Source organism: Myiozetetes cayanensis, unplaced genomic scaffold, assembly GCF_022539395.1.
Source record: "Myiozetetes cayanensis isolate MyiCay16 unplaced genomic scaffold, myiCay2020 scf2-11, whole genome shotgun sequence".
Taxonomy (NCBI): Eukaryota; Metazoa; Chordata; class Aves; order Passeriformes; family Tyrannidae; genus Myiozetetes; species Myiozetetes cayanensis.
Genome location: NW_026087411.1, coordinates 56,743,690 through 56,755,783, shown reverse-complemented (window position 1 = coordinate 56,755,783; position 12,094 = coordinate 56,743,690). Strand labels below are relative to the sequence as shown.

The following is a 12,094-nucleotide window of genomic DNA, read 5'->3' as shown; positions in this document are numbered from 1 at the left end:
CTAAGGGGAGTATAATTCCTACCTGCTTCAACCAGGAGCTTTTGTGGTTCAACTCTGCTATCTCTGCCTTAAAAATCAAGTCTTACCTGCTTTTATTAGCTTACAAGGCATCAGGACCAGTCCCTGTGCAAATCTCTTTTATTGTCAGCACTCTACATGTTTTTCAAGGGATCCATCAGTTTTTGAGTTAGAGGTCTCCGCAAATCATCTTCATCATAAATGCTAAATTACTGCATTGCTTGTAGTTTTTTCCGTTGCCCATCTGGCAGACCTGGCTGTTCTGCCAGGTCTCTTTCAAGATGTACGTGTCAACAGCAACAACACTTTTGGGGATAACAAGCAAACACAAAAATATTGAATTAAAATATTGATCTGCAGTTTTGTACTAAGGCTGTATAAAACCTTATCCTGAACCCACAACAGCTTCAGGAGACTTGGGGGACCTAGGCACAGATTTTGGTCACAGAGTCCTAACTGATGTTACTAATTTTTAAGAAGTTTTTCCCATCAGCCATATATTACTGTTCTGCAGCTGCACTGACCTTACATGCGTGTCTACTTCAATGTCATAACACAAAAAAGGGTTTGTTTCAACTTCACAAGAGGGGAATGGATAGCATGAGAAGGAAAATTTGTTGGGATAAGCAAGCTACAGGCAGTTCCATTCCCTCTTTTGGTGTCTTCAATTCCGTGTCTCCTACTCAGTAGTTGTTGAATGCACAAAAAGGAGCAAAGCTCCAGCTCCATCAAAAAACTTATCACCTCTCTGATGTAAGATTCATAATTGCTCTTGCTTTTATTCATTTGACCCTAAGAACTTTCTAATCAACCTGATCACTTGAAAAAACAGAAAACACAAAATTATCAAAACTTAAGCAGCAATTAAGCTTCTTTGTTTAAAAAATGGTTAAGCAACTGAGGAAAGATCTTCTGTGAATGTTGGGGGGGGTTGTCTTTGGTCAAAGCGTAGCATTTTACTCAAAAGGTTATAGTATACAGATTTTTTTTGGAGACTGATTTGTTCTTATCCTCTTTCCCTATTCAAAATATGCTAAGATGGCACTTAGGGACCTAGTTTAGTGGTGGATTTGACAGTGTTAGGTTTACGATTTAACTCAATGATCCTAAAGGTCTTTTACAACCTAAATGTTTCTATGATTCTGTGATTCTAAGGCTCAATTAAGCCACCTAAATATAGGTATTTACTGCCTCTAAGATGCCTTAGGATTTCTCACCTGACCTCTCCTGCTGGTCCAGTAAAATTTTCAGCAGGCTCTGTTCATTTTTTTGGCAGTATGGTGTGGATATCTCAAGGTATTTCTAATGACACTGAATGTGAAGCAACAAATTCAAATCCTTAGATTTTACAGAACGCCAGTGAAAGATGTCTGCTTACATTTTTGTGTTTACCTTGCACTTAGCTACTAATTTGGTGTTTCCATTTCAGACCTAAGAATGGGTTTGTGTACCTCCAAAGTGCCCATTTTTGCCAACAATATTACTGCATCTAGTAAAGGATTATACTCCCCTTCTCAATCTTGCCCCTTTGTTATCCCTGGCAGCAGCATGATGTCATCTTGTGACAGCACTTTCCAGCTCAAATCCATGCCTACCTGCTTCTGCAGGAGGGAAAATAGGACTGCAAAGAACTGAAAATACAAAATAAAAAATTTTGGATAGGAGCAAGTAGAAAAATACAAAAGAAAGTCAGAGGGAGGCAGAGCAAGACACATGCATTTTAAGAGGCACAAATCCATAATAAACCTCTTATTAGTTTTGCTTGGAGAGTAGGACCCCAACCAGGGCAGCTGGGCAGGCAGCCTAGGGTCTGGACCTGGGGCAGGGGGTAGCAACCTATTTTAAAAATTACTTTTTTCCCGTTAATATATTTTTTCCTCCTTCTGTGACTTCAAAGAAAAACGATTTGCTCATTTGGTAATAACTGATAGAGACTGTGAATTACTGAGCAAGGCCCCCAGCCTAGTGTTTATCTCCTTGTCAATAAATCTCTAAACTGAAGCAATGAAGCTAAGTACTGCTGCTATATCTGCATTTTATTTCCATATTAATCAAAACACAAGCCTACCCCCACCTCCTTCCCGGCCCCATGTAGCTGGAGAAGAGATGTCTGTGCAGGTATGGTCTGTGTTGGACTTGTCAGGTGGGGGGTCTGGTGAGGTGGGAGAGTGGAGGCAAAAGGAAACTCCACAGAATGTACCAAACACCCAATGCCAGGGGACTGGTGTCAAATTTCTGGTGGACCCCTGGAGCTGGGGGCAAGGGGTCCTCCCCCATGGGAACTAGGAAGCACTGGGAAAGGAGGGATAGTTGTTTCCCCCTAAGACTAGCAGCAGCATCTGAGGAATGTCCTGAGAGCACCAAGCTCACATCCATCCCAGGAGAAGTATGCCTAGTCAAGCTATACCCTGCCCTGCCGTGCCCCAGTCCTGCAGCCCCATCGTCAGGCAGGGATGACCCCACAAGACGGGCACTGCCAGTCTCTGCCACCATCACAACTTTTCCTGATTTCATATTTCTATCGCTCAGTCCCCTTTTTTTATTTATTTATTTTTACTGTATTTATTTGTCCAGTGTGTTTGTGGAGGTAAATCCTCCCACAGAAAACCCCACCATTCCCCCTTCTCTTCCCATGGGCAGTTCCTCCAGAAGTTGTTCTGCAGTTGGTTGGGTTTTTTCCAGGGCAAGGGCAGGGAAAGTTTAGGAAGGGAAGGTTTGGAAAGGTTTGGGAAGCTTTGGGAAGGTTTGGGAAGGGAAGGTTAGGGAAGTTGGGAAGGGAAGGTTTGGGAAGCTTTGGGAAGGTTTGGGAAGGGAAGGTTTGGGAAGTTGGGAAGGGAAGGTTAGGGAAGTTGGGAAGGGAAGGTTAGGGAAGGTGAAGGGAAGAGGAAGGGAACTCTCCAAAGGTGCCTCTTCACCCACAACATCGTATCTCCAAGTTGCTCAGCGTTTCCCCAGCCATCGAAAAGGAGAAGGAAACAGCATCTCATCCGATGCTCTTTCCATTTCCTCTTCTCCACAGGTCAGAACTTGAAATCAGGGAGACGAGTCTCTGGCGTTTAACTCGCACCTCCTGAGTGCGTCGCTACCGCGTAGGAGCCGGGGGGGACGGGACATTTATCACCCCTTTCCTGGCGACCCAAAATCCTGTCTCGGGCTCATGCGGCTGCTCGGTCGCATTTGCTATGGAAAAGCGCGAAGCAGCCTGTGCACCCGTTCACCCACCCTTGCTACGCGGCTGGAAAACAGCCCGACGCTGCCGGGGAATGCGGGACAGAGCCCGGGACGGCTCGGTGTGGCTGAGTGGGAGTCAAATGTTTCCAAAGAGATCTTTTGTGGAGGCAAGGTGCCCTCCATCCCCAGGACCGAGAGGTCGAGCAGCAGAGATACTTTAAGGCTAGGCAGCACTGCCGGGGATAGCGAGGGGTACCTGAGTGCCGGCTCCTGGACGGAGAGCCCTCCTCTCGGCTGTCGTTTGCAGCCCAGTCCCGTCGCAGGTTCGGCAAGTTGTTGACAGACGCAGCTGGAGGACAGATGCAGAAGAAGCCCCTTCCAATGGTGCCCCGCTCGCCCCGCTCCGGGGGAGAGAACGCAGGGCCGAGCAGGAAGCGGGGTCGGAAAGATGGAGGATGCGGGGCCGGGGGGATCGTGGCTTTGTGCCCCAGCCGTGTCAGCCCCGCATGGAGGGGTACGACGGGGACAGTCGGGTCAGCTGAGGAGGTTCTGGCGGCCCCGCGTCCGGACTGGCATCCCGCAGCCCGCTCCCCGCGGCTCCCCGCTCCTCTGCGGGGTTTCCCCTCGCTTCTGCTTGCCCTCTGCTCAGGCAGCGCCGCCGGGGAGAAGGGTGGAGTGCGTATAGGAGTGCCTCTGGCTGCTGGCGCCGGGCAGAGGCTCCAGCTCAGCCTCTCCCATCGGGACGGCAGGGCGGGTGCCCACGTCCTGCACAGATTCCGGAGCACAGCTCCGACGGCCCCGGGGGGTCACCCCGCCGGCCCCCTCCTCAAGGACAGCCCCTCACGGAGCACAGGTTGCACCCATCAGTCTTAATACCCACCTCCCGGTCTTGCGCCCTCTCCCTGGCAAGGACACCCACCCTAATCGACTGGGGCGGGCGGGGACCAGTCAGTGACGAAAAAACTGAAAACAGCTGAAAACAGGAGGGAAGGAGGGAAGGAAAGGAGGGAGGAAGGGAGGGAAACTGCAGCATATCTTGATCATCTTGCTGAATTACGGTAAGGATTTACTTCAGCCTGGGAATGATTTATCACAACGTGATTTGTTAGTTCAGTAAGTTTTAGAGGCAAATATTTGTGTTTGAGTGCTTGTCTTAACCCTGATTTGGGTGCTGCAGTTCACCAGCACGGATCACCCACAGGTGCCTTCAAAAATTGTTTTGCATTTCGGTTTAAATGCTCCACCCGTCCTTCCTCTCTCACTACTCACCTTGCGAATCAGGGGGAGTCACCTTCTCTGTGTTTCTTCAGGCCCTTCCCGGATATCCCCTTTCGCATAAGACAGGGGACCGGGTCTGGGTGGAGAGTGCAGGACCCCGCTCCCGTGTGCGGAGCCGGAGTGAGCTGGGAGTCGCCAGCCGCGCTCCCTCGAGGATGCCGCACCCCACCGCGCGCTGCTCCCCATGGAACACCGCCTCCCGACGGGGCCGAGATGCCTATCCCAACCCTGTCCATCTTGCCATTTCCCTCCCGGAAAAGGGCCGACAGCCGGAGTTTAAAAAAAAAAAAAAAAAAAAGTTACTGCCCATGAACGCTCCAGCGCCCCTCCCAGCCGTGCCCGCGGCCCGTCCTCCCGCCGCCTGGCTCTGTCTGCGGGACCGGCCATCGGCTGGTAAATTCCTGCCGGCTTCCCAGCCCGGTGGAAAACTGCCGGAAGCTGCCCGGCAGCTCGCACGCAGCGGACCACGTCGGGCTGGTGGCTGCTCCCGAGCCGCACACGGGGATGCGCCGACCTCCTCCTCGTCTGGGCCGTCCTGGCGAAACCCAAATCGATCAAATACGGCGCCTCTTCTGAGCGTCCAGTCCCGGACAAAAGCGAAACAGTCAGCTTGGAATTAATTTTTTATTTTATTTGGAAATCTCATCCAGAAACACTGGTCAATAATAAATATATCGATAGTTATCAAGAATATATAAAAAATAAAGACACGGTGTTGTCTTTGAGGCCCCAACCGAAAACAAACAAACAAACGAAAGAAATGAATAATAACATCATTTCAAGCAAAATCCCAGGAAAGCGTACCGAAGAGGAAATAAAAAGCAACAAAGCTTCCGATTTAGTTTTACAAGTCACTGATGTGGCAAGAGCTGATCCCCGCATGCAAAACCAAACTATAGCAATGCAAAAAAACCCCACCCCAAACCAAACAAAAACCCAAACAAACAAACAAACCCAAACCAAAGCCAGCAGGAGAAATTAGTATCCCAGCCAGCTGAATTAGCACACTTCACCGAGAGCAAGAGATGGGAGATTTGGCAAAACAGATCCGCAGGATGGTTGTGTTGTGTTTTGCACTGTTTTCCTCTTTTTTTTTTTTTTTCTTCACAGGGGGAAGACGAAAAAGTACTGCAAACAAAACTGCATCACAACCAAAATTGGGGGAAACAAAGAAAGAAAGAAACAAAAAACCAATCAACCACAAACCCTCCAAACAATAAATCACACTCAAAAACTTCAGTGAATTCTCTCGGAAGTCCCTGTTGCCAGGGGAGCTGCCTATGGCCGGTCCCCACGAATGACAAGCTGGGGAGGGAAGCATGCATGCACTCTCTGGGCTATCTTGGGCCGCCGCTGCGCTGGCGCAGCCAGGTTTGGAGCGGGAAATTTCGGAGGTGTCGCCGTGCGAAAGAAAAGAAAGGAAAAGCCAGGAAAAAGAAGGGGGAAAAGCCCCAAATTGATCTCATCGTCTCTTAGTAGATGCGAAAACTACAACGACAACCATGTCTTTTTTTTTTTTCCCTTTTACATACATTTTAAGGAATCATTTACATTTGATTACCATCAGCGGCATTAATATTATTATTATTATCATTCTTTTTACAACGGGGACTTTTTTTTTCCAGTTAGTATAATAAGAAAACATCGCCCGAGGAGCCGGGTATAACATTACCTTTGCAAGGTCCTTACTACACTAATCCTGTGTTACAGGGGGGTTGGCAGGGCGGGGGGCAGCGGGGACAGGTCCGTCGGCGGCCCGGGGGAGGGGCGGCCGCAGCCCCCTCCCCGTCCGTGGGAGCTCTGGCTCCGGCGCAGCCCCAGCGGCCGGGGGAACCCCGCCGAGTCACTTCAGGAGGTCCTTGGTCTCCCCCGAGATCCTGGCCATGTTGGACGCGGTGAGGGCCGAGAGGTGGGGCGGGGGAGGCATCTGGCAGATGGTGCAGGGGCACGGCAAGCCCGCCCAGTGCTGGAAGCCGCTGCCGAGCTGCAGGGCGGGGGGCGTCGAGGGGGTCTTGAGCAGGGAGTGTGGGGGCCGGATGGTGCCGATGGCTGGCAGGGAGGCGGAGAGGGAGGAGGAGGTGTTGGCGGAGGACAAGGCACTGCCGAGGATGGGGTGCACCTGGTGCACAGTGCCGGCGGCGTGGGGAGGGTGCCCGGTGGAGTGTCCAACCGTGCCGCAGTGAAAGGCCGAGTGGTGCCCCCCGTAGATTTCCCCGACCAGCCTCTTCATCTCCTCCAGGGAGCTGGTTAGCATCAGGATATAGTTTCTGGCTAGCAGTAGGGTGGCGATTTTGGAGAGTTTTCTCACGGAAGGTCCGTGGGCGTAGGGCATCACCTCCCGCAGTCCGTCCATGGCGAGGTTGAGGTCGTGCATCCTCTTACGCTCCCGGCCGTTGATCTTCAGCCGCAGCTGCTGCAGGTCCTGCTCCGAAAGCTGCTTCTTGATTTTGTATTTGCTGCCTTCCCCTCCGGCCTTGGAGCCGTTCCTGGTGAGGCCTTCTCCGGACATCTTCTGCACCAGGTCGTTCTGGGTGGAGGAGACAGAGTTGAGCCGGCTGTCTTGATGGTGGTGATGGTGGTGGTGGTGGTGGTGGTCTCTCAGGTACATCTCATCCATGTCTGGCGAGGAAGCTCTGCTGGAGACAGAGCTGGAGTCAGAATTCATTGTATTCAGGCTTCTGAGCAAGAAACTCTTCCCTGCTCTGGAGCTGGTGGAACAAGACAACTCTCCTTCAAAAAGAAACAAAATCGAAGAGAAAAAGAAATAAACGGATGGCAGGGTCTGCCAGCGAAGGGCTGGAAATGGAGGAAGAAGAAGAAAAAAGCCCCTCAGCCCCCTCTGTCTTCAATCTCTCTTCTCTCTCTCTCTCCACACGGTTACTCAGGCTGTTTACAGGATGGCTAGTTAGTGTATGCTTGGACTAACCTCAGCCTGAAAAAGAGGGGCTTTTATAGAGCTGCAGCACAGAGCAGAGACAAAAGGAGCCCTCCTATGTATAATGGTCTAGTTAGGATGACGTGCCATTATTCAGGGCGGTGCGCTTTGACTGTCCCATTTAGCAAGGACCCCTATTCATATTCATTGTGGTGCCACCCGGGACACCTCAGCCACGGACCATCAGGAGTCAAGGAGACACAAAACCCCTCTGATTGACACCGCACACTCATCGCTCCGTGTGCGCTCCTTCTCCTCCCCCTGCCCCTTCATTTCCAATATAAAACCTCATCCCGTCCACAGTAGGAAGGCAGGGGGCTGCGAAGGGCTGCGCGCCTGCTCGGGGCCGTCCAGGAAACCCCAGTGACGGGCGACAGCGGGCAGAAGCCGCCCCGGGAAGTCCCCCCGCTATGGCAGGAGGACGTCCCCGTCCTGCAACATGCCCGGCTCCAGCCGGGACTCCCTGCTTTGTTTGCCTTTCCCTCCCCTGTCGCCCCCGGCCGGGGTGTGTGGTGCGGCACCGGCTGGCCCATGCCTGGGCGGGCTGGCTGCGACTGCCTCGTACCTGGGTCGCTGCTTTGTTTAAATGAACGATGATGACTCGGGCAGCCGCGGCGGGGAGATGCTGGCTGGGAAAACCGCCTCCCCCCGGGCCAGTGACTCCCTTTAAATAAACGGGGAATGCCAGGGTGCGGCGGCAAACCGGTGTGCTCGGAGGCGGGAGGGGCGGCCGGCAGTCCCCAGGGCTCCGCGGCCGCGGGCTCCGTCGGGAGGGCGGCGCGCCGGAGCGGCCGTCGGCGGGACCGACAGAGCCGGGCTGGGCCGGGCCGGACGCAGGCGGGAAGGGAACCAGCTCGGGGGGCTGCGCTGCAAATATATCCAGGCCTTAGCGCCAGTAAGTAGAAGGGGCCCGGCACCGGGCGCAGCCAGCGGTGGCGCGGGGGAGGGAGGGGGTGCTCTACCGGCAGGGCGGGCGGGGCCCCCGGGCGGGTATCACCTCCCCAGCTCTCGGCTGAGCTCCTTCTCTGCCTCTGCCCCGGGTGCCGACTGAGCCGGCCTGGCCGCCTGCGGCGTCTGCCGGTGTGGGGAGGTGAGAATCCCCCCGCGGGGATGGCGGCGGGAGTCTGCGTGTCCGGGGAAGGGCCTGTGGTCCTCCATCGGATCTTTCCAGCCTCCCGTGGTGCGTACGCGAGGAGTGCGGGGCTGCCAGCCAGGACAGGGCCTGAGCCAACGGCGTCGGACGGGCTCTGGAACTCTCAAAGCCGGCCCTGGTGCCACGCTCTCTCGCGTGAAATCGACGGGCTGAGTGATCACCTTCCAAAAGGCGTTTAGGGCCCGGCAGAAATCTCCTTGGCAGCGCCTCGCTCCTCCGTAGTGTCCAGGCCCCGAGGAGGGTGAAGAGTAAGGAAAAGAGGAATACTTTCGTCCGACTGAGTCTAATTGTGGTTAATCTGCTGAGCAAAATGAAAGCCTTCTGATTTCTGCACTGTCAGTAAAACCTGCGGTGAGAAGAAAAAGAAAAGAAAAGAAAAGAAAAGAAAAGAAAAGAAAAGAAAAGAAAAGAAAAGAAAAGAAAAGAAAAGAAAAGAAATATTTAAGAGAATATATTAAAAGTAACTCAGCGAGACCTGGACTTTATCCCGCTTCCACCGCGAAAGCCACAAACCCACTCAGACTTTTCCACAGCTGACAGCTTTGTCGGACATACGTGCAGGAACCTCGGCCCGGCCCGGAGCCCGCAGCGCCGTCCGCCCCCGCCGAGCCGGGCGCCGCCTGTCTCCGCATCCCGCGGAGCCGCTCTCCGGGCGGCTCCTGGGGGCTGCGCGCTCCTCCATCAGTTCTTTTCTCCCGTAGAGCCGGGGTGAAGGAAATGAACAAAAATTGATACGGTGACGGCGGCAGCGGCATAACAACGCGCAGAATCGGGGGGAAAACCCCGGCCTCGGGGCTGGAGGCTGTCACCCCTCATCCCCGCGTCCGCCGCTCCGGAGCAGACACGCAGCTCGGTTTGGGGAAGTTCGGGTCGAACGGGGACACAGAAGAGGAAGGCGAAAAGATGCCGTCGGGGAAAGCAACAGGAGAGGTCCCATCCTCACCTCTGGCAGGGCGGGCTGCTCCTGCGAGTCCCGCTTCACTCCGGGCCGTGGGTTTCATAGGGATGGGACAGGGGGGCGATGCCGGACTACGGAGCCGCCAGTGCATCGCGGAGAGGAGAGGGGAGGGCGCTGGGACGGGAAGTAAAGGTCGTCTCGTCACTCGAAGGAATATTACTAATAATTTTTTCTCTCCTTTCCCGATCATGTCACTGCTCCCCAGTACCCCCGGCTCGTCTGTGCGGGCCGGTTCCGCCTGCACTGCCGCAACATCCCTCCCCCGGGACGGGGCGGCTGGGCTCGGCTCCATCCGGGGTCGCCTTAGGGCAAAGGAGGGATTTGAGAAAGTTACGCGAGGTTAAATCCCGGGCACATGGAGTCCCACCAGGGAAGTCGTTTTGGAAATGGGCAGAACTGTTCCAGCACGATTGCTGGTCGTAACATTGCCTGGCGCGTCCAGCCTTCCCGTGGTTTCCTGTGCCACTTCTACTTTGATGATGCTGGAGAGAGATAGATGGAGAAGGAAAGAAAGAAAGAAGTAAATAAGGCAGGAAAGAAGGAAGGAAGTAAGGAAGGAAGGAAAGAAGAAAAGGAGGAAGGAAAGAAGGAAAGGAGAAAAGAAAGGAAGAAAGGAAGAAAAGAAAAAGAAGAAAAAAAAGAAAAATAAGAGAAAAGGAAAGAGAAAAAGAAGCATTGAGGGGGAAAAAAAGACAAAAAAAGGCAAAAAAGTCAAGGTCTCAGCTCAGCAGAGCGGTGCGTGGGAAGTGCCACTCGTGGGCGCAGCCACGTGGGAGGACACTGATCCGGACACTTTCTGGCTAAACCTGCGGAGAGCGGCAGGGCCGTCCCATCCCGGCGGCGGGCGGTGGGTGCGCTTGGCGGGCGGGGGTCCGCGCTGCCCCGGGGCGGGCTGGCTGGGCTCGCTCGCCGTCGTCTCTCCCCGCCGGACAAGTGCCCGCCATCCCCCCGAACAGTGGCATTCCAGAGAGGGTTGCGGAGAGGCTCCGGACGTGCCACTGTCCCGGTTCAGTCAACAGCAAAAGTGCCCCCGACGGCACAGCAACGAAATCAAACCCCAGGAGTCAGAAAACCAAATATTTTCCTATTCGGGGAGTCGGAGAGGGTGAAAAATGAGGCTTTGTGGTAGCTCTGTCAAATTAACATGCTCTCTCCCGCCTTTTAATTCCTATTCTTTCAAAAGCAAAGAGATTTGGTGAGAAAGGGAAAGGTGCTTTCTCTGAAAAGACAAACTGCTCGGGAGTACCAGGTGCGGGAGCGTCCCGTCCCGCAGAGCACCGTCACTGAGCGGGTTCCTGGGAGATCAACCTGCTACTTACCCGGCTGCGGCTCACGGAGCGGATTTTGGTTTCACAGGCTGCTCGGAATGGAAATTATGCGTTTTCAAATATTGGATTTTAATTAATGGATGCACTTTAAGGCAGTGCCCGATTTTTAGTTCTCGTAGAGTTTGACATGGAAATTGGTTGAATTTTCTCTTGTTTAGCATTACAATGACAGAATATTAAATCTTGTGCTTCCTTTGACTTTATTGACCTGGCCGTCAACACAGAATCTGATTCATGATATGAAAACTGTTTACACCAGTGTTATGTATTTTTCTTTGGGGTTTATTAGAAGTCTATTCGGTTTTTATGTTTTATTGCTCTTAGTTTTCACTTCTCTGCTTGCTTTTCATTTAATTTTGATATTTGAGAAGTATGCTTTCCGTATAAAAATAATTACAACTGTTAACACTACATTAAGGTAATTGTTGATGCTATTGAAGAAGCCCAGTTCAGTGCGCTACAAAAAAGCTCTCGGCTGGCTCTCTGTGAGACAACTGCTGCTACGAAGGGGTTGTGCTGCACTGCACTGGGTCATAAAGCTGAAATTTGTTTGCTTCTAAACGGAGTTCATTTTATTTTAGAGAGGACAGACGAGATTCCCTAACTGCATGCTGGTTTTGCTCAGGATATACTAATGAATTTCATTTAGATTGACAGCATAATTTAGATTAATAGCATCTTATCATCTGACACTTTGGCATCGCCAAAGTGTGTAGGCAGAAATGCTGCTTTAGTTCTTTTATTTATTATGAATTTGCTTTCCAATAGTAGTGCACTATGAGGGCAGTGACGAGAAAAAGAAGGATGTCCCGGGCTGCTATAGTGAAATTCATCAGTCAGACAGACCCAGAGATAATATTCCTCTACCTGGATACAGAAAAATTCTTCCCCATTCATATAATTTTAAATTTGTTGTAATAAGAGGTCAGAACAATTTCTGCCCTTGTTTTTAAGTACGAAACTGGAGCCCTTACTCATATCTTTAAAGTAACTGCAGAAGACGACAGGATCGGGTCCATACCAAGCACTGCTTCTGGGGAGGATATAACCTTAAAGGACACTACTGTCAGACATTCCAGTGCAGGTAATTAAGGATGGCATTTTGTTTTCTGTATTTAAATACTGGTTTGAAAAACTTCTGGAAAAAATCTGTCACAAAACCTTAGTAATAAAATCTAAAATGTCAAACCCTAATTAATTAGATACGTGCAAATCACTAATCCTCTGATATATGACATTTTCTATTAAAAGCA

General features: G+C 52.1%; 1 protein-coding gene across 1 annotated transcript; it reads right to left on the bottom strand.

The window, feature by feature from the left end:
• Nucleotides 1-6,310: 6,310 nt before the first annotated feature.
• On the bottom strand, nt 6,311-7,132 carry OLIG3 (oligodendrocyte transcription factor 3). The gene has a single exon (XM_050315923.1). The coding sequence runs from the start codon at nt 7,130-7,132 to the stop codon at nt 6,311-6,313; it is 822 nt and encodes a 273-aa protein (XP_050171880.1).
• Between the last annotated feature and the right edge of the window lie 4,962 nt (nt 7,133-12,094).

Coding starts and splice junctions, on each gene's coding strand:
- OLIG3 (XM_050315923.1), bottom strand. CDS start 7,132: ATGAATTCTGACTCCAGCTCTGTCTCCAGCAGAGCTTCCTCGCCAGAC.